The sequence below is a fragment of the Salmo trutta genome, chromosome 15 (genome assembly GCF_901001165.1).
Source record: "Salmo trutta chromosome 15, fSalTru1.1, whole genome shotgun sequence".
Classification (NCBI taxonomy): domain Eukaryota; kingdom Metazoa; phylum Chordata; class Actinopteri; order Salmoniformes; family Salmonidae; genus Salmo; species Salmo trutta.
Window position 1 is genome coordinate 3,393,733 of NC_042971.1, and position 23,754 is coordinate 3,417,486.

At 41.0% G+C, this 23,754-nt stretch overlaps 1 protein-coding gene across 1 annotated transcript in view; it reads right to left on the reverse strand.

Annotated features, from left to right (window-relative positions):
* LOC115149579 (zinc finger protein 850-like) overlaps positions 1–9,694 on the reverse strand; it is a gene marked incomplete at both ends in the record, with an annotated part of 75,675 nt that extends 65,981 nt beyond the window's left edge. The window contains one exon of the mRNA XM_029692533.1: positions 8,819–9,694. Coding sequence (XP_029548393.1) covers positions 8,819–9,694 — 876 coding nt within the window. The remainder of the gene's footprint in view (positions 1–8,818) is intronic.
* Positions 9,695–23,754: the final 14,060 nt, after the last annotated feature.

The window sequence follows — 23,754 nt, forward strand, 5'->3', positions numbered from 1 at the left end:
TTGACATTGCTGCCCTGCTTTTAGAATATCAGGATTCATTCTGATGTGCCAACCCAAATGTACTAGAGCAGGACATTGGGGACTGGGCCCCGATCCAACAACATGCCTATCTAGTGAACCCTGAAAAGAGAGAGAAGCTCCACAGTGAGGTGAAAAGTTACTACGGATATTAAGGAGCTAGTTCTAGAAGCTAGTGAGTTTTAGGAAGACGAGAGTTCTAGAAGCTAGTGAGTTTTAGGAAGACGAGAGTTCTAGAATCTAGTGGGATTTAGAAAGAGGAGAGTTCTAGAATCTAGTGAGTTTTAGGAAGACGAGTGTTCTAGAAGCTAGTGAGTTTTAGGATTCTATAGAAAGAAAAAGGAGAAACAAATAATCCTATTGTATATTATTATTTAGAAATACGTGTTTTTTTCTTGTTTTTAATTGTTGACAGCCAGTAGACACCATGTTTATATTGGTGAAGGTGAATCATTGTAGTTGATTATAATGTGAAATGGAAGTTGTTTTCTGTTGGTGGTGAGCAAACTTTTCCAACAAAAATATAGCATATATTTGTTGTCTTAAGGTGTTACAGGCTTTGGTTTTTCCATTTATGTTATGTTGGACTTTAGCACGTCTAGCTCGTTAGCACGTCTAGCTCGTTAGCACGTCTAGCTCGTTAGCACGTCTAGCTCGTTAGCACGTCTAGCTCGTTAGCACGTCTAGCTCGTTAGCACGTAGGACGCACTGATTGGTGTCACCTCGTTAGTCAGTATGTGTTGCACCTGTGCTGGCTTGTCCATCTCGTTAGTGGGAAGGTGTTTCACCTGAGCTGGTCCAGGTTCTATTTAAGAGTGTCTGGCCCAGTGCTCCAGTTGTCTTGATACATGTGGAGAGTCAACACCTTTAGTTGCTCCACCTTTTTGGTTTGCTTCCTGTCTTTAAGTTTGGTGTGGGTTTTTCTTTTGTTTTCCTCTTCTTGGGCAGATTTAGTGGGTGTCATGGTGGGTGTCTTTTAGGTCCCAGTTGTTGTTACTCGTCAACTTTCAGTGGATACTGAGAGCAAAATTGCAAGATTATGTTATTACACTTTTATTGCATCAAATGGTTGTTTTATGCAACAGAATAGAGGGTTCTTAGAACTATTGTGTCTGTGTGTTCTACTGAGGATGGGCCTCTGGGAGAAAACACTGACAGGAGATTTACAATGTCTTTTGGGTGATAAAACCTAAAGAGACCACATTCCAGAGCACAAGTTAATGTTTCTGTTCTATATGGTACCAGGGAGAGATGACCCCAGGGCCAGACCCTGGTCTCTACACAGAGTACTGTTTTTACAGCAGATACTGTCTGCTGAGAATTATAAGTATCTTTCATACAAATCTTAACCTTGTGACCCGTTCTATACATCTGTTGTTCGTCATGTAGGTTGAAAGAGGTATAAAAGACCTTTGTACTTTTGTCTCGTGGCTCTCAACGAATCATCTGGGGGTGATTCGTCGACCAGCCATCATTATCATAGAGCACTCAATTGATTCACTCTATATTTGTGCGTTGTCTTGACCTGCTCCATTATTAAGTGATTAAAGATTTAGTTTAAGAATAACTCTGACTTGTGTGATAAGTTTGTCTCATTTGATATTAAAGAAATTAACCACCACATTTGGCGATGGGGTTGTGAATCTTCTCTTGGTGACTGACGACCTGGGTAAACGGTGCACGATGGATTCCTCTAAATTGGGATCTCAGGGAAACCACACAGAAATGTGGAAATATTCCTGCAGGTTAAAATATTGTTGAAAAACAACTAATTGATTAGGTCTGTTTGGGAATAGCATTGTGTGACTGTGATATGAGAGTTTTGTGACTGAGTCTTAATCTGACGTTTGGATAGTAACGTATAGAAATATGCTTAATCAGATGATTGACATTTGGATAATAAGCTTTGATATAACGTTATCTTGGGGTTCCGTTCCTTCACTGCCCATCATAGAAGATCACGGGGTGGTATTGAGAGCGGGATGATATTTTAGAAAGCAGCAAAAGGTCTATAGTTCCTGGGAGGCTTGATTTTGCCGTGGTCTCTGGGAGGTTAGAGAACCATTGAGGATCCCATGGTCATTGTCCGGGAAACAAACGTTTATTTTTTGTTTTGCTGGGAGTATGTTTGGAGAGATGCTTCGTAGCTGTGGAGAGTCCTTGAAAAAGCAAATGGAATGGTTGTCGTGACTACCTGAGAATTTCTTACGTTTTATATGGATTCTGTGAATATATGAAAATATGATGAATTGTATGTGTGTATAATCGATTACCAGAGATTTGATAAAGTAATACTGGGAATATAATTAGATACCATTTAAACAACCCATATGTAGATGAACGTAGGTTTTGAGTTGGTATCTTTCATGGATAATTTGATAAAGATGAAGTTTTAAGCATTATTAAACAGTCTACAAAGTCTGGCCAATTGTCTCAGAAGCTGATGCGAGTCTTACCCTAACGATGTAACTAAAAAACGCTTATTGGATTTTCTTCGTCCGGGTACTACATTTGAAATAACTTTGTAAATGTCTCTCGGACAAGGTGACTTTTATCAATATACACTCTAAAAAGTAAAGGTTCCTGGAGTATCCTTTAGGGGTTCTTCAATATGTAACTGTAGGGGAACCCCTAAAAGTTATTTGAAGAACCTTTTTTGGGAACTCCTATAAGTTCTTTGGAGAACCCCTTATCATGCTTCCTCAAATAACCTTTTGGGGTTCATTTTTTAAACTCCCTGTCCACCCTCCCTCCATTATAAAAACATATTTTTATAATAATAACAATATTGATTTAAATAATTAATTGTTTATTTAGTGAGAGCATCTGGTCAGCGAGGTGGTGGCACTGGAATCCTCATCTCTCCCAAGTGGACATTCTCTCTTTCTCCCCTGACCCATCTGTCTATCTCCTCCTTTGAATTCCATGCTGTCACAGTCACTAGCCCATTCAAGCTTAACATCCTTACCATTTATCGCCCTCCAGGTTCCCTTGGAGAGTTCATCAATGAGCTTGACGCCTTGATAAGTTCCTTTCCTGAGGATGGCTCACCCCTCACAGTTCTGGGTGACTTTAACCTCCCTACGTCTACCTTTGACTCATTTCTCTCTGCCTCCTCCTCTCCACTCCTCTCCTCTTTTGACCTCACCCTCTCACCGTCCCCCCCTACTCACAAGGCAGGCAATACGCTTGACCTCATCTTTACTAGATGCTGTTCTTCTACTAATCTCACTGCAACTCCCCTCCAAGTCTCCGATCACTACCTTGTATCCTTTTCCCTCTCGCTCTCCTCCAACACTACTCACTCTGCCCCTACTTAGATGGTATTGCGCCGTCGCAACTTTCGCTCTCTCTCCTGCTACTCTCTCCTCTTCCATCCTATCATCTCTTCCCTCTGCTCAATCCTTCTCCAACCAATCTCCTGATTCTTCCTCCTCAACCCTCCTCTCCTCCCTTTCTGCATCCTTTGACTCTCTATGTCCCCTATCCTCCCGGCCGGCTCGGTCCTCCCCTCCTGCTCCGTGGCTTGACGACTCATTGCGAGCTCACAGAACAGGGCTCCGGGAAAACTAGCCTCCCTGCGGACCTGGCATATATTCACAGAAAACCATCGTCTTCGTTATTCATTATTAGTATGTTATATTATTATAATAAATTATTTTGAGACATATTCAGAGCCAAACATCAACCCAACTTAACCTTTTTAACTGTTGTCGCATCCAAACTTGTCACCATCGTTTTCAGTTGTAATTGCGAAGTTCCCGGAAGAAGTCCAGCAACAACGGAGGTTCCTCGATGAACCCACCTTCTAACAAGTTCTTTGAAGAACCTTTTGGGGCTGTTTTTCATTGACCAAGAACCCTACGGTTCTTAGGGTATCTGAGAACAACTCCAGTTGAACCCTTCATTTTTAGAGTGTAGTCGGCTCTATTTACTCTCAGATTCAAACATGATGATTAGCATCAACGATCAAGTCAGCTGCTGCTGCTCCAATACAGTATGAGGTGAGACGGTGAACTGATGTTGAACTGGGCAGTCAGCTGCTGCTGCTCCAATACAGTGTGAGGTGAGACGGTGAACTGATGTTGAACCGGGCAGTCAGCTGCTGCTGCTCCAATACAGTATGAGGTGAGACGGTGAACTGATGTTGAACCGGGCAGTCAGCTGCTGCTGCTCCAATACAGTATGAGGTGAGACGGTGAACTGATGTTGAACCGGGCAGTCAGCTGCTGCTGCTCCAATACAGTATGAGGTGAGACGGTGAACTGATGTTGAACCGGGCAGTCAGCTGCTGCTGCTCCAATACAGTATGAGGTGAGACGGTGAACTGATGTTGAACTGGGCAATCAGTCATTCATTCTGTACTATGAGTCTATCAAATAAAATTAAACAAAATTTTACCTTACAGTGAAATGCTTACTTACAAGCCCCTAACCAACAATGCAGTTTTAAAAAAGTACAAATAAGAAATAAAAGGAACAAGTAATTATAGAACAGAAGTTAAATAACAATAGCTAGACTATATACAGGGGGTACCGGTACAGAGTCAATGTGTGGGGGCACCGGTTAGTCGAGGTAATTGAGGTAATATGTACATGTAAGTAGAGTTATTAAAGTGACTATGCATAGATGATAACAGAGAGTGGGGGGGGGGGCCTTCCTCTGACACCGCCTGGTATAGAGGTCCTGGATGGCAGGAATCTTGGCCCCAGTGATGTACTGGGCCGTACGCACTACCCTCTGTAGTGCCTTGCGGTCGGAGGCAGAGCAGTTGCCATACCAGGCAGGGATGCAACCAGTCAGAATGCTCTCGATTGTGCAGCTGTAGAACCATTTGAGGATCTCAGGACCCATGCTAAATCTTTTCAGTCTCCTGAGGGGGAATAGGTTTTGTTGTGCCCTCTTCACGACTGTCTTGGTGTGCTTGGACCATGATAGTTTGTTAGTGATGTGGACACCAAGGACCTTGACGCTCTCAACCTGCTCCACTGCAGCCCCGTCGATGAGAATGGGGGCGTGCTCAGTCTTCTTTTCCTGTAGTCCACAATCATCTCCTTTGTCTTGATCACTTTGAGGGAGAGGTTGTTGTCCTGGCACCATACGGCCAGGTCTCTGACCTCCTCCCTATAGGCTGTCTCCTCGTTGTTGGTGATCAGGCCTACCACTGTTGTGGCATCGGCAAACTTAATGATGGTGTTGGAGTCGTGCCTGGCTGTGCAGTCATGAGTGAACAGGGAGTACAGGAGGGGGCTGAGCACGCACCACTGAGGGGCCCCTGTATTGAGGATCAGCGTGGCGGATGTGTTGTTACCTACCCTTAAAAAACATGAGCTGGCGCACACCCAGAAAAACAGTTTGTGTGGAGGTGCTGACTAATGGCAAATAAACTATAAACTATCAAAATAAAGAAAGCCGCACACTCCATATATAAACTCCCAGTAATTTATTGGGTATTTACCAACGTTTCAGCGTCATTGTGCCTTCCTCAGGGTGATGTCATGAATACTTGAACCAGGTTATGTAGACAAACAGTGCAATTAGTGTAACCAATGACAATAGTGAGGGGTGTCATAATGATTAAGTTAATTAAAATGAATTAGTGAAACTGTAGTTTATGGCATATTAAATATATTACTGTATTGTTATCATATAGAAACATCATGGAATATTGTACATCATATTAAATATATTACTCTATTGTTATCATATAGAAACATCATGGAATATTGTACATCATATTAGTATCAACATACATTATTGTTTCATTCAATTTCACATAATAAGGATATTTAATATTTTCAAGTTCAGAACCCATCACCTGCTATGTAAAAGAGACAGAAGAATGCACAATGGTCAATGCTATCTGGGATCCTTGGGACATCCCTACCCTAAACCCTAACCTTACCCCCTAACCTTAACCATTTTAAATGTCAACTTCAACGGGCTAGGGACGTCCCAAGGATGTATCTCTACCTGAAAATACATGATCTAAGTGATTGATAGTTGGTATTCAGCAGTCATAAAGCCTTATTTACTTTAACGAACTACTAAAATAGTGATTTTGTCAGACAGCATAGACAGCAGCTCTACACTTTATTGACTGACTGATCCATTCATCCTTCCATCCCTCCTCAGCCTTCCTCTCCTCTGAAGACCCAGTGAGGGTGGAGCTCAGTCAGAGAGCTGTTGAGGGACTGGTTAGGAAGAACACTTCTACAGCCAGAGAGGTGAGAGGTCACACATGGTTTAGATGGTAAATATTTATGTCCCCTTAGCGGTTCATCACGTCAGCTAAAGGGAATATGTTCCATCATCTATGTTTATTTACATTAGTGCAAATTGTCCACTGATATTGGTGTAATTTCTCACCCCTTTTGGCTGTATGAAAGTTAATTTCCCCTCAGACACACACATTTGTTCTTTGATATTATGAAGGTAATTTGTGTCAAATGTACCTTTCCCCACTCATTCACCCCATCTCTTTACATTGCTTATGCATATTCGGTGGCCTGACTGCCAAAGGCCCATCCTGGTAGATCTGAACCTAATGCAGCTTGGAGTGATCGGATGACAGAAGTCACATTTAGGTGCCAGGTGTAACTGAGGCCATAGATAATCCATATTCATTACTTTGAGTGTTTTATATAATATGACTAAATGTGTTTCTGTGTTGCAGGGGCAGTCAAGAAATGGAACAGCAAGGCCACAGAACATAACATAAGCAGAGCTGTGGGAGACCACCTCAAGCCCCTGGTAGAGCCGGGGGTGGTGTTTACCACTCCACCACGCCTTCAGCAGGCTGGAAAAGTGGGATTGATACTGTTTTTCATACTAAGAGGGACCAAGAGTCTGTTGATTGGTCAGTCATTGGGTTCATTATATGTTCAAATAAAATCAAGCTTTATTCATACAGCACATTTCAGACATGGATGCAACAAAATGGCTTCACAGGAAAAAGATTTAAAAAACATTGAAAATAAACTGAAATATTTAGTACACAAAAAACAGAAGACTAAACTGAAAGACTAATGAGCATTCTAAGGAAATGCCATTGATTAAAATGTTAATGGGATGCAATATCCAACCCAAAATATAAGCTTGGAAAGTTGACTAGAAACAACAACTGAGACCTAAAAGACACCCACCATGAGACCCACTAAATCTGCCCAAGAAGAGACAAACAAAATAAAAACCCACACCAAACTTAAAGACAGGAAACAAACCAAAAAGGTGGAGCAACTAAAGGTGTTGACTCTCCACATGTATCAAGACAACTGGAGCACGGGGCCAGACACTCTTAAATAGAACCTGGACCAGCTCAGGTGAAACACCTTCCCACTAACGAGATGGACAAGCCAGCACAGGTGTAACACATACTGACTAACGAGGTGACACCAATCAGTGCGTCCTACGTGCTAACGGGCTAACGAGCTAGACGTGCTAACGAGCTAGACGTGCTAACGAGCTAGACGTGCTAACGAGCTAGACGGGCTAACGAGCTAGACGGGCTAACGGGCTAGACGGGCTAAAGTCCAACCTCAAAACATAAATAGAAAAACCAAAGCCTGTAACACCTTCCCCCTTAAGACAACAAATATATCCTACATTTCTTTTGGACAAGTTTGCTCACCACCAACAGAAAACAACTTCCATTTCACATTATAATCAACTAAAATGATTCCCTTCTACAATATAAACATGGTGTCTACTGGCTGTCAACAATTAAAAACAAGAAAAAAAATGTCTAAATAATATACAGTATCTTTTCTCCTTCATCTTTCGTTCTATACAATCCTTCCTTAGCTTCTAGAACTCTCGTCCTCTTGGAGCCCAAACAAAACTCATCTCCAATAGGACACAGACATGTCTGATTTCAAGAGGAAACTCCTGCATTATCCATAGTAACTTTCCACCTCACAGCTTCTCTCTCTTTTCAGGGTTCACTAGATAGGCATGTTGTTGGATCGGGGCCCAGTCCCCAATGTCATGTTCTAGTACATTTGGTTTGGCACATCTGGGAATGAACTCTGATATTCTAAAAACAGGGCAACAATGTCAATATAATTGTACCAAAAAATTGTCAGTTGGTTGCATAAATAATTATGATTACTAAATGTTACATGAAATGAAAATATGAAATAGCCCCAATGTCAAAACACAGTTTTAACGTGTCCAAATCAATAACCAATACGCAGAAACAGTTTGGGATGAATTGAAAACCTAAACATAAAATGTGCTATATACACAAAACATCTGCCACAATAATCATATTACTTGTATTTTTTTTAAACAAGCACCTTGTTTTGACAAGTAGCAATAAATCACTGATATCGATTAGGGGGAAAATCAGGTTGTACGTGCTGTTGAAACTAACACAACTAAAAAAAACACATGGAAATGGGACATATATTTTACCTCACTGGTTAGAGGACAACCTGCAGAAGACAGTCAGCTACATTTTGGAGTGATACATTTAAATTTAGGGGTCACTAAACAAAGGAACACTTACTTGTCATAACTCATCGATATCATGTTGAAATCAATTGCGCGAGAGGAGGGAGATGAGGTTGCACGTCCTGTAAAATCTAACAGCTCCAAAACCACACGGAATCTGGGAATAATGTGTACATCACTGGTTAGAGGACAATTTGTTGAAAACAGCTAGCTACATTTTGATTAAAGTGAGTCACCAATGCTGTAAATGTAACACAGCTCTTTTTTTGTTAGTCACTTTTTGTTAAATCTCATAAATAGTGTGTGTTCTCTGGTGTCGAGTCAGATTGCTAGATGTAATAAAACTCTTCCCACATTGATCACAGCTATAAGGCTTCTCTCCTGTGTGTGTTCTCTGGTGTATTGTCAGATTTCTAGATCCTGTAAAACTCTTCCCACATTGATCACACCTATAAGGTTTCTCTCCTGTGTGTATTCTCTGGTGTTGAGTCAGAGAGCCAGATGTAGTAAAACTCTTCCCACATTGATTACAGCTATAAGATTTCTCTCCTGTGTGTATTCTCTGGTGCACTGTCAGAGAGCCAGACCTACTAAAACTCTTCCCACATTGATCACAGCTATAAGATTTCTCTCCTGTGTGTATTCTCTGGTGTCGAGTCAGTGTGCTAGGTGCAGCAAAACTCTTCCCACATTGACCACAGCTATAAGATTTCTCTCCTGTGTGTGTTCTCTGGTGTAAAGTCAGAGAGCCAGACAAACTAAAACCCTTCCCACATTGATCACAGCTATAAGATTTCTCTCCTGTGTGTGTTCTCTGGTGCACTGTCAGATCTCCAGATTGACCAAAATGCTTCCCACACTGATCACAGATATAAGATTTCTCTCCTGTGTGTATTCTCTGGTGTCGAGTCAGTGTGCTAGGTGCAGCAAAACTCTTCCCACATAGATCACAGCTATAAGGTTTCTCTCCTGTGTGTGTTCTCTGGTGCACTGTCAGATCTCCAGATTGACCAAAACGCTTCCCACACTGATCACAGCTATAAGGTTTCTCTCCTGTGTGTGTTCTCTGGTGCACTGTCAGACCTCCAGATCGACCAAAACGCTTCCCACACTGATCACAGATATAAGATTTCTCTCCTGTGTGTGTTCTTTGGTGTAATGTCAGCTGGCCAGACTGAACAAAACTCTTCCCACATTGACCACAGCTATAAGGTTTTTCTCCTGTGTGTGTTCTGTGGTGTGATATCAGGCTGGTTGACTGAGTAAACCTCTTCCCACATTGACCACAGCTATAAGATTTCTCTCCTGTGTGTGTTCTCTGGTGTTGAGTTAGATGGCCAGATGTAGTACATCTCTTCCCACATTGAGTACAGCTATAAGGTTTCTCTCCTGTGTGAATTATCTGATGAATTTTAATGCCTGATGAGGTGAATCTCTTCCCACAGTCAGAGCAGCAGTGAGTTTTCTTCCCTGTGGATCTCTGCAGGTGTTTCTTGAGGTGTTCTGATCTGGAGAGACTCTTCTCTGCCTCGTCAGCATCATGAGGTTGTTGAGGCTCCCCAGAGGATCCAAGATAGTGAAGTATCTCTCCTGTGTGAGCAACAAAGTCAGACAGATGATTTAAAGGCCCACAACAGCAGAAATCCACTGTAAAAGGTGATGCCAACAGCGTAGCCATGATGTTATACAACAATTGATATCTGTAATGAATGTTAACATGATTTAACAATTGTCTTAAAATGAGCAAGAACATTCATATTTTGTCTTGTTTTCACATTAGTAGTAACATCTAAGATTGTAGGCTAGAAATAAGTTATTCATGTTGTTGAAACTCTAAGCAGTGTGCCAGACGACTTTTGGTCTCCAATATTGGCCCCTTTCTGTTTTTCCTAAAATTGCAGCACGAGGGCGATGCGCATGCAATTTGATTGCAGAAACTCCTCCCTGCTAATGAGGAAACCGATAGTTATGGATGTAGTATATCTGCCTGGAGCAAAAATGGTGAGCAAAGATTTTAGTTTTTCACAATGTATTCTGAATGTGAATGGGGGAAACTCAGGGGAGTAACCTCCATTTCCAGGTTGCTTATGAGTGCATTTCACACTACTTTGGATTATAATTGTAAAGCTCGCTTGAATGTCCTGCTTAATATAATATTTGCTACAGTATTAAGAACCGAGTTAATGACAGTATCCATTTGGGTGTTGTCAATAAATTTTTAAATGTATTTTTAATTACATTTTGTTTTTCACCTTTATTTAAGCAGGTAGGCCAGTTGAGAACAAGTTCTCATTTACAACTGCGACCTGGCCAAGATAAAGCAAAGCAGTGCGACACAAACAACACAGAGTTACACATGGGATAAACAAGCATACAGTCAATAACACAATAGAAAAATCTATATACAGTTGTGCAAATGGAGTAAGGAGGTAAGGCAATAAATAGGCCACAGCAGCGAAGTAATTACAATTTAGAAAATTAACACTGGAGTGATAGATGTGCAGATGATGATGTGCAAGTAGAAATACTGGTGTGCAAAAGAGCAAAAAAGTAAATAAAAACATGGGGATGAGGTAGGCAGTTGGATGGGCTATTTACAGATGGGCTGTGTACAGCTGCAGCGATCGGTAAGCTGCTCAGATAGCTGATGCTTAAAGTTAGTGAGGGAGATATATGTCTCCAACTTCAGCGATTTTTGCAATTCGTTCAAGTCATTGGCAGCAGAGAACTGGAAAGAAATGTGTCCAAAGTAGGTGTTGGCTTTGGGGATGACCAGTGAGATATACCTCTTTGAGTGCGTGCTATGGGTGGGTGTTGCTATGGTGACCTGTGAGCTGAGTGAAGGCGGCCTAGCAAAGACCTATAGATGACCTGGAGCCAGTGGGTTTGGCGACGAATATTTAGAGAAGGCCAGCCAACGAGAGCTTACAGGTCGCAGTGGTGGGTGGTATATGGGGATTTGGTGACAAAACGGATGGCACTGTGATAGACTGCATCCAGTTTGCTGAGTAGAGTGTTGGAGGCTATTTTGAAAATGACATCGCCTAAGTCAAGGATCGGCAGGAAAGTCAGTTTAACGAGGGTATGTTTGGCAGCGTGAGTGAAGGAGGCTTTGTTGCGAAATATGAAGCCGATTCTAGATTTAATTTTGGATTGGAAATGCTTAACTTCATCGGGGTAGGGGGCAGTATTTTCACGTCCGGATGAAAAGCATGCCCAGAGTAAACTGCCTGCTACTCAGGCCCAAAAGCTAGAATTTGCATATAATTAGTAGATTTGGATAGAAAACACTGAAGTGTCTAAAACGGTTTGAATAATGTCTGTGAGTATAACAGAACTCATATGGCAGGCAAAACCGTAGAAAAATCCAACCAGGAAGTGTGGAAATCTGAGGTTTGTAGTTTTTCAAGTGATTGCCTATTTAACACACAATATACATCCAATATACAGTGTCTATGGGGTCATATTGCACTTCCAAAGGCTTCCACTAGATGTCAACAGTCTTTAGAACGTTGTTTCAGGCTTCTACTGTGAATGGGGAGAATAAGAGCTGATTGAGTCAGGTGTCTTATTTTAGTTACGTGCGCAGCCATGAGCACGAGCTCAGTTCTCTTTCCTTTATGAAGACAAAGGACTTGTCCGGTTGGAATATTATGGAAGATTTATGATAAAAACATCCTAAAGATTAATTCTACACATCGTTTGACGTGTTTCTACAAACTGTAATAGAACTTTTTTGACTTTTCGTCTGGACTTTAGTGCGTGCGCCTTCTGCATTTGGAATAGTGAACCTAACGCGCAAACAAAATGGAGGTATTTGGACATAAACATGAACTTTATTGAACAAAACGTACATGTATTGTGGAACTGGGATACCTGGGAGTGCATTCCAATGAAAATCATCAAAGGTAAGTGAATATTTATAATGGTATTTCTGACTTCTGTTGACTCCACAACATGGCGGGTATCTGTATGGCTTGTTTTGGTGTCTGAGCGCTGTACTCAGATTATTGCAAAGTGTGCTTTCGCCGTAAAGCTTTTTTGAAATCTGACACAGCGGTTGCATTAAGGAGAAGTATATCTTTAATTCTATGCATAACAGTTGTATATTTTATCAACGTTTATGATGAGTATTTCTGTAAATTGATATGCTCATTCACCAGGGGTTTTGGAGGCAAAACATTTCTGAACATTACATGCCAATGTAAAATGGGGTTTTTGGATATAAATATGAACTTTATCGAGCAAAACATACATATATTGTGTAACATGAAGTCCTATGAGTGCCATCTGATGAAGATCATCAAAGGTTAGTGATTAATTTTAGCTGTATTTCTGGTTTTTGTGACGCCTCTCCTTGCTTGGAAAATGGCTGTGTGGTTTTTCTTGTCTAGGTGGTGTCCTAACATAATCTAATGCTATGCTTTCGCCGTAAAGCGTTTTTGAAATCGGACACTGTGGTTGGATTAATGAGATGTGTATCTTTAAAATGGTGTATAATACTTGTATGTGTGAGAAATTTGAATTATGAGATTTTTGTTGTTTTGAATTTGGCGCCCTGCTATTTCAATGGCTGTTGGCGAGGTGGGACGGTAGCGTCCCACCTACCCCAGAGAGGTTTTAACATGCCGGTACATACTGCTGTAATAACATGCAAGCAAATTGTCAGCCAAAATATTGTGTAAGGTAACTTACTTGAAAAGAAATGTCTTTATTACATTGCTTAACATGTTCTTAACATTTGTCATAATTAGTTAAAGCAATGAATTTGTTTCGGCTCTCGTTGGACTTCGGCTGCATATTTTCCGCCATTTTCTTCAAATCTGAAAATGATGTGAAGCTACGTCCATTTCCTGAATAATTGCATTATGGGCCCTAAAGTACTGAGTGTATACGTCATATTTTGGCAAATTTAGTACGACATCCGGGAACTTTTGGCATACTAACTACATCAACGACATCATAACCGCCATCGATAAGAGACATTACTGTGCAGCTGTATTCATCGACCTGGCTCTGTCAATCACCACATTCTTATTGGCAAACTCGACAGCCTTGGTTTCTCAAATGATTGCCCCGCCTGGTTTACCAACTACTTCTCTGATAGAGTTCAGTGTGTCAAATCAGAGGGCCTGTTGTCCGGGCCTCTGGCAGTCTATGGGGGTGCCACAGGGTTCAATTCTCGGGCCGACTCTCTTCTCTGTATACATCAATGATGTCGCTCTTGCTGCTGGTGAGTCTCTGATCCACCTCTACGCAGATGACACCATTCTGTATACTTCTGGCCCTTCTTTGGACACTGTGTTAACTAACCTCCAAACGAGCTTCAATGCCATACAACTCTCCTTCCGTGGCCTCCAACTGCTTTTAAACGCAGGTAAAACTAAATGCATGCTATTCAATCGATCACTGCCCGCACCTGCTCGCCCGTCCAGCATCACTACTCTGGACGGCTCTGACTTAGAATACGTGGACAACTACAAATACCTGGGTGTCTGGTTAGACTGTAAACTCTCCTTCCAGACTCACATTAAGCATCTCCAATCCAAAATTAAATCGAGAATCGGCTTCCTATATCTCAACAAAGCATCCTTCACTCATGCTGCCAAACACACCTTCGTAAAACTGACCATCCTACCGATCCTCGACTTCGGTGATGTCATCTATAAAATAGCCTCCAACACTCTACCCAACAAACTGGATGCAGTCTATCACAGTGCCATCCGTTTTGTCACCAAAGTCCCATATACCACCCACCATTGCGACCTGTACGCTCTCGTTGGTTGGCCCTCGCTTCATACTCGTCGCCAAACCCACTGGCTACAGGTTATCTACAAGTCTCTGCTAGGTAAAGCCCCGCCTTATCTCAACTCACTGGTCACCATAGCACCACCCACTCGTAGCATGCGCTCCAGCAGGTATATCTCACTGGTCACCCCCAAAGCCAATTCCTCCTTTGGTCGTCTTTCCTTACAGTTCTCTGCTGCCAATGACTGGAACGAACTGCAAAAATCTCTGAAGCTGGAGACTCATATCTCCCTCACTAGCTTTAAGCACCAGCTGTCAGAGCAGCTCACAGATCACTGCACCTGTACATAGCCCATCTGGAAACAGCCCATCTATCTACCTACCTCATCCCCATACTGTATTTATTTATCTTGCTCCTTTGCACCCCAGTATCTCTACTTGCACATTCATCTTCTGCACATCTCCCATTCCAGTGTTTAATTGCTTGATTGTAATTACTTCGCCACCATAGTCTATTTATTGCCTTATCTTACCTCATTTGCACTCACTGTATATAGGCTTTTTGTTTTCTTTTGTTCTACTGTATTATTGACTGTATGTTTTGTTTATTACATGTGTAACTCTGTGTTGTTGTATGTGTCGAATTGCTACGCTTTATCTTGGCCAGGTCGCAGTTGCAAATTAGAACTTGTTCTCAACTAACCTACCTGGTTAACAATTTGACCCCCACAGGAAATCTTCACTGGCAGTTATAGAAAGACCCATTTACTATATAACCATTGATTCTTGAAGAATATAACTTATAAATGCCTCAAATGTTTAAACTTTATTACCCCACCAGAAACCAAAACATAAGCTTGTATAATGCCACTGTTTGTAAACAAGCACTGTATAGCCTTGAAATCTTGTTTAAAATGATAATTATGACCTTATGGATGGCCAGTGCTTGTATTTATAGTGTAGTCAATTCAGGGGGTAGTCCTGAGCTGAACTCAAACCTGGGTCCAGCGACTGTCAAGCCAACACCTTATAACTGTTACACCAAGATGTCTGAACTTCTTGACGAGGTCGCTAGGTGTTGGGTTACGGTTTCTACAATAGCTTCCTCTATGAATTTGAGAGTGGTTACATTTCTCCAGCCCCCATTCCTCAGCTGTTTACCAAACCAAATCTCAGGGCTGACAATGTTTTGCTGTTTAAATCCTAGGTTACCTCTATAAAATAGCCGCACATCTATCAACCAATCTGCAGATCAAACAATAACAAATCTGTAATTCCACCACTGTTTTGGTAATAAGATGACTATGGGGTTGGAGAAATGTAACTACTTTCAGATTCATAGACAGACCTATGGAGGCAAGGACTGACCATCCATGATATCAACATTATAGTTTTAACCATGTTGAGGCTATACAGTTTTGATTTACATTGTTTCTAAACATTGGAGTAAAAAAAGCTTATTTGGGGTTCTGATGGGGTACAACAGTTAAACTAAGCTCATGAGGCATGTGTTATATTCTTCAAGAATCAATGGCTATAAATAAATTATTAAGTCCAAATATGGATGTAGCTATTGACTATTTCCCCTTTAACACCACACATCAGTTCAACAACTGCAGAGTTTGTGCCTCTGTATTTAAGACAGTACTTACTAGTGTTAATCAGGGAACGGTTTCTCAAAACCATCTTATGGCTAAGTTCACCGTTAGAACCATTGGACGCCTTAAGATGCGTTTGGGAAACCGGGCCCAGATATCCAGTTTCCTCCTCTTCATCCTCCTCCTTTATCGATGTGACAGTGATCTCCTCCTCCTCCTCTTTCACTCCATAAACTGCATCCTCCTCATCTTTTACTGTAACATCCTCCTCCTCTTTCACTCTGAACGCATCTTCCTCTTCTTTCACTGAAACGTCTTTCTCTTCTTCTTTCACGGTAACAGTCGCACCCTCTACTTGTTTTTGTATTGAAACAGCCTCCTCTTCCTCCTCCACTTTGACGAGAGCTTCTTTCTCCGTCCAGCAGGCCTCTTTAGCAGGAGGAGAGTAGTTTTGTGACCTCATGGTCGGGGATAATAGCTAACATTTAGCAAGCTAGGCTAATGCTAACTTAACCAGCCCGCTAGCTGACTAATAACAACACTGTAAATATGAAATAAAATCGGATAATAAACTAGACGATAGAAGTGAGTTTAAAACACAGTGGCTAATATACACTAAAGCGTCTAAAGAGCTTTATTGGTTCGGCTATTTTGTCTAGCAAGCTACCGAGGTGGCTGAATAACTGCTGCTACTGTTGAAAGAAGCGTTCCGTCCACTACATTATACGTCACACTAACAGTATTACCTTAAAGTCGCACACCTCCATCTGCTGACTGGAGTGGGTAACGCAGTTGAGTAAAATGTTTATTTTATTTTCAGACAAAAAGTTAAAGGGTAGGAAGCATTAGTTTTTACTCACCAGTGTAACAACACAGTGTGGTCAAAAACTTAGAAACCTAGTTGTATTGAAGATCTGGTTACCTATAAGCACAACCAGTTATGTTTTTGAATTATCACATATTTATATATTTTTTACAATTTTAGTTCACCTTTATTTAACCAGATAGGCCAGTTTAGAACAAGTTCTCATTTACAACTGCGACCTGGCCAAGATAAAGCAAAGCAGTGCGACACAAACAACAACACAGAGTTACACATGGAATAAACAAACGTACAGTCAATTACACAATAGAAAAGTCTATATACAGTGTGTGCAAATGAGGTAAGATTAGGGAGGTAAGGCAATAAATAGGCCGTAGTGACGAAGTAATTACAATTTAGCAATTAAACACTGGAGTGATAGATGTGCAGAAGATGGATGTGCAAGTAGAGATACTGGGGTGCAAAGGAGCAAAACAATAAATAACAATATGGCGATGAGGTACAGTTGAAGTCGGAAGTTTACATACACTTAGCCAAATATATTTAAACTCAGTTTTTCACAATTCCTGACATTTACTCCTAGTAAAAATTCCCTGTCTCAGGTCAGTTAGGATCAACACTTTATTTTAAGAATGTGAAATGTCAGAATAATAGTAGATAGAATTATTTATTTCAGCTTTTATTTCTTTCATCACATTCCCATTGGGTCAGAAGTTTACATACACACAATTAGTATTTTGTTAGCATTGCCTTTAAATTGGTTAACTTGGGTCAAACGTTTCGGGTAGCCTTCCACAAGCTTCCCACAATAAGTTGGATGAATCTTGGCCCATTCCTTCTGACAGAGCTGGTGTAACTGATTCAGGTTTGTAGGCCTCCTTGCTCGCACACGCTTTTTCAGTTCTGCCCACAAATTTTGTATAGGATTGAGGTCAGAGCTTTGTGATGGCTACTCCAATACCTTGACTTTGTTGTCCTTAAGTCGTTTTGCCACAACTTTGGAAGTGTGCTTGGGGTCATTCTCCATTTGAAAGACCGATTTGCGAACAAGCTTTAACTTCCTGACTGATGTCTTGAGATGTTGCTTCAATATATCCACATCATTTTCCTCCCTCATGATGCCATCTATTTTGTAAAGTGCACCCAGTCCCTAATGCAGCAAAGCACCCCCACAACATGATGCTGTCACCCCCGTGCTTCATGGTTGGGATGGTGTTCTTCGGCTTGCAAGCCTACCCCTTTTTCCTCCAAACATAACGATGGTCATTACGGCCAAACAGTTTCATCAGACCAGAGGTAATTTCTCCAAAAAGTACGATCTTTGTCCCCATGTGCAGTTGCAAACCGTAGTCTGGCTTTTTTTATGGCGGTTTTGGAGCAGTGGATTCTTCCTTGCTGAGCGGCCTTTCAGTTTATGACGATATAGGATTCATTTTACTGTGGATATAAATACATTTGTACCTGTTTCCTCCAGCATCTTCACAAGGTCCTTTGCTGTTGTTCTGGGATTGATTTGCACTTTTCGCACCAATGTACGTTCATCTCTAGGAGACAGAACGCGTCTCCTTCCTGAGTGGTATGAAGGCTGCGTGGTCCCATGGGGTTTATACTTGCGTACTATTGCTTATACAGATGAACGTGGTACCTTCAGGCGTTTGGAATTTGCTCCCAAGGATGAACCAGACTTGTGGAGGTCTACAATTTTTTTTCTGAGGTCCCGGCTGATTTCTTTTGATTTTCCCATGATGTCAAGCAAAGAGGCACTGAGTTTGAAGGTAGGCCTTGAAATACATCCACAGGTACACCTCCAATTGACTCAAATGATGTCAATTAGCCTATCAGAAGCTTCTAAAGCCATGACATCATTTTCTGGAAGGAAAGGCAGCCAAAGAGGTGTTGGCTTTGGGGATGACCAGTGAAATATACCTGCTGGAGCTCGTGCTACCGGTTGGTGCTGCTATGGTGACCAATTAGCTGAGATAAGGCGGGCTTGACCTATGTATTAATTTATGTATTAATATGTATTAATTTATTTCGGGATTCTTGATAATCCACATCAGATTTATGGAGAATTGCTGTCGGTGAGTTGAAAATGGAATATTCCTGGCATAGAAATGTATAAAGTTGACATTACATTATAAACTGTATATCATCTATACTGTGTGGGAGTGCTATTTATATCCCGTCACTACTGATCATTCATCCACACTGTGTGTGTCCCATCATTGCAGCTTTGGAAATAAATTAACTATCCATTCATTGCTCCTTCCTGTGTTGACTCACTGACTTGAGGGACCAGGAAGGTCACGCTAGCTCGATATCTAGCTCAAGCTTGCAAACGTTAGTCACACCTCATGCTTTTCATGAACTGTGTGGTTGTGTTATCTAGAGGGAACCTGTTAGAACATTAGGCTCTGGTGCCTCTTGCCGTGGGTTCAAAACGACAGAGGATATCAACCTGCTTGCTCGTTTTTTTGTTTTTTGTTGACACAACAGGCTGAAAAGCGTCAATGCTTCAGGAAGCTTTGTTTCCCCATCACTACTTTTCAGCATATTCTCTGTGAAGTCGACTACGGGAGTTTTGTCACTTTTTCCACCTTGGTTTACTGCTAGCGCACTAGCTGACTGACATCTGGAATCTATATATTTTGGATGTTGGGGATTTTCCCTGCCATCATTCTGTATGTCTCTGCTCTTTTGATCTGCAGTTATGTTTTAGTTGGGTTTTGTTAGTTGGGTTCTAACTGGTCTAGTTGGGCTCCAGCTCGCTGACCATAACTAGTTGGCTAAATAGCTAATGTTAGCTGGCTGGCTAAGATAACTGCATATAGCTAACATTCTTTGATTAGATGGCGTTATGTATTTCCAAAACGTTGGTTTACTTTAATCACTCAAGTCATGAGTGCAAACGAATGGTTTAATTTGAAGTTATACATTTCAAGTTATTTCTGTTGTAGTTTACATCATAGGGAATAGGCTGGTCCTCCACACTACATCACACCTGACTTTATCATTCTTCTGAATTCTTATTGGTTTTATGTAATAACTCCAAAAATAGAACAGTGAGGTGTAACTTTGCATTGGGACTTAAAACAATTTTTGGGAAAAATATTTTATTTGATCTTTTATAAACTTTACCATAACCTAACCATTTTATTTCTCTCCGTCACCCACTTTACATGTGTAGATAATAAAGCATTTGACCTTTCCACTGCGTTAACAATGGAGGATTGGTTGATTTCCAGTTTAAGTATTTAAGATGATTAACGAGAAAAGTATTGTCCAACCATCGGGTAACTTGTTTCATGCTCATCAAAGGTGAGGGTGAATTTCAGATGTTCACTGCTTGTATTGATGAAGGAGTGGAATCGTTTAAGTTCCTCTGCTGTCCCCTGGAATAGATGGAACACGTCATCAATGAAGACTTTTACAGAGCCTGATGAGGTGCTAGAATGGATTGTTAGGGCTGACAATCACAATCTTCTCTAACAACCCCACATACAGATTGGCATAATAAGATGCTATTTTTTTAACTACAATGACCATAATGCACTGCATGCCTACTTGTCTTGTCTGTGTTTCTTTTACACCTGCTATATAAAAGAGACAGAAGAATGCACAATGGTCAATGCTATCTGGGATCCTTGGGACATCCCTACCCTAAACCCTAACCTTAACCATTTTAAATGTCAACTTCAACGGGCTAGGGACGTCCCAAGGATGTATCTCTACCTGAAAATACATGATCTAAGTGATTGATAGTTGGTATTCAGCAGTCATAAAGCCTAATTTACTTTAATAAACTACTAAAATAGTGATTTTGTCAGACAGCATAGACAGCAGCTCTACACTTTATTGACTGACTGATCCATTCATCCTTCCATCCCTCCTCAGCCTTCCTCTCCTCTGAAGACCCAGTGAGGGTGGAGCTCAGTCAGAGAGCTGTTGAGGGACTGGTTAGGAAGAACACTTCTACAGCCAGAGAGGTGAGAGGTCACAGACACATGGTTTAGATGGTAAATATTTATGTCCCCTTAGCGGTTCATCACGTCAGCTAAAGGGAATATGTTCCATCATCCATGTTTATTTACATTAGTGCAAACTGTCCACTGATATTGGTGTAATTTCTCACCCCTTTTGGCTGAATGAAAGTTAATTTCCCCTCAGACACACACATATGTTCTTTGATATTATGAAGGTAATTTGTGTCAAATGTACCTTTCCCCACTCATTCACCCCATCTCTTTACATTGCTGATGCATATTTGGTGGCCTGACTGCATCCAGACGATGTCAAAGGCCCATCCTGGTAGATCTGAACCTAATGCAGCTTGGAGTGATCGGATGACAGAAGTCACATTTAAGTGCCAGGTGTAACTGAGGCCATAGATGCTCCATATCCATTACTTTGAGTGTTATATATGATATGACTAAATGTGTTTCTGTGTTGCAGGGACAGTCAAGAAATGGAATAGCAAGGCCACAGAACATGACATAAGCAGAGCTGTGGGAGACCACCTCAAGCCCCTGGTAGAGCCGGGGGTGGTGTTTACCACTCCACCACGCCTTCAGCAGGCTGGAAAAGTGGGATTGATACTGGTTTCATACTAAGAGGGACCAGGAGTCTGTTGATTGGTCAGTCATTGGGTTAATTTGTTGAAATCAAATCAAGCTTTATTTATACAGCACATTTCAGACATGGATGCAACACAATGGCTTCACAGGAAAAAAATGAAAATAAACAGAAATATTTAGTACACAACAAACAGAAGATTAACAACTGAAAGACTAATGAACATTCTAAGGAAATGCCATTGATTAAAATATTAATTGGATGCAACATCCAACCCAATCAGTGCGTCCTACACCAATCAGTGCGTCCTACGCGCTAACGAGCTAGACGTGCTAACGAGCTAGACGTGCTAACGAGCCAGACGTGCTAACGAGCCAGACGTGCTAACGAGCCAGACGTGCTAACGAGCCAGACGTGCTAAAGTCCAACCTCAAAACATAAATGGAAAAACCAAAGCCTTTAACACCTTAAGACAACAAATATATCCTATATTTTTGTTGGACAAGTTTGCTCACCACCAACGGAAAACAACTTCCATTTCACATTATAATCAACTAAATTGATTCCCTTCTACAATATAAACATGGTGTCTACTGGCTGTCAACAATTAAAAACAAGAAAAAACACATTTCTAAATAATATACACTATAATATAATAATATATACTTTTCTCCTTCATTTTTCTTTCTATAGAATCCTAAAACTCACTAGCTTCTTGAACTCTCGTCCTTGGAACGAGCCCAAACAAAACTCATCTCCAATACAGAAAAACGTGCAGTCAAAATAAATTGTGATCCATGGCAACACACTGGCTAAACGCAAAACACAACACTTTTTGACTGCCCACCCTAGAGACAATCAGCAACCAAGTTGTCCTTACCACAGACATGTCTGATTTCAAGAGGAAACTCCTGCAATATCCATAGTAACTTTCCACCTCACTGCAGAGCTTCTCTCTCTTTTCAGGGTTCACTAGATAGGCATGTTGTTGGATCGGGGCCCAGTCCCCAATGTCATGCTCTAGTACATTTGGTTTGGCATATGTGAGAATTAACCCTGATATTCTAAAAGCAGGGCAACAATTTCAATATAATTGTACCAAAAAATTGTCAGTTGGTTGCTTGAAAAAATATCATTACTAAATGTTACATGAAATGTAAATATGAAATAGCCCCAATGTCAAAACACAGTTTTAAAGTGTCGAAATCAATAACCAATATGCAGAAACAGTTTGGGATGAATTGAAAACCTAAACATAAAATGTGCTATATACACAAAACATCTGCCACAATAATCCTATTACTTGTATTTTTTTAAACAAGCACCTTATAAACTGCACAAGCACCAGAAATGCTGTTGTTTTGACAAGTAGCAATAAATCACTGATATCAATTAGGGGGGAAATCAGGTTGTACGTGCTGTTGAAACTAACACAACTAAAAAAACACATGGAAATGGGAGATATATTTTACCTCACTGGTTAGAGGACAACCTGCAGAAGACAGTCAGCTACATTTTGGAGTGATGCATTTAAATGTAGGGGTCGCTAAACAAAGGAACACAACACTTATTTGTCATCACTCATCGATATCATGTTGAAATCAATTGTGCCGAGAGGAGGGAGATGAAGTTGCACGTCCTGTTAAAACTAACAGCTCAAAAACCACACGGAATCTGGGAATAATGTGTACATCCCTGGTTAGAGGACAATTTGTAGAAAACAGCCAGATACATTTTGAAGTGTTGCATTTTGATTCCAGTGGGTCACCAACGTGGTAAGTGTAACAACTCTTTTTGTTAGTTACTTTTTGTTAAATCTCATAAATAGTAACTCTTCCATTTCAGAGCCTGGATTTTCCCCCTGAGGCTAATATCCATATCATGTTGAAATCAATAGAACAGGGGACAAACGTTTAGGGTTCTACATTGTGACATCATTCAAATACTCCTTCTACAATGTTTAAACATTCTACATTTTATTTCACTGATATCATGTAACAACTCCTTCATGAATTTTCTGATGTTTAATCAGAGATCTTTTATCAGAGTATCTCTTCCCACATTGATTACAGCTATGAGGTTTCTCTCCTGTGTGTGTTCTCTGGTGTGCTGTCAGCTCTCCAGATCGAGCAAAACTCTTCCAACATTGATCACAGTTATAAGATTTCTCTCCTGTGTGTGTTGTCTGGTGTTGAGTCAGATGGCAAAATTGACCAAAACTCTTCCCACATTGACCACAGCTATAAGATTTCTCTCCTGTGTGTGTTCTCTGGTGTTGAGTCAGATGGCAAGATTGACCAAAACTCTTCCCACATTGACCACAGCTATAAGGTTTCTCTCCTGTGTGTGTTCTCTGATGCATTTTAATGCCTGATGAGGTGAATCTCTTCCCACACTCAGAGCAGCAGTGAGTTATCTTCCCTGTGCATCTCTGCGGGTGTTTCTTGAGGTGTTCTGATCTGGAGAGACTCTTCTTTGCCTTGTCAGCATCATGAGGTTGTTGAGGCTCCCCAGAGGATCCACGATAGGTAAGTATCTCTC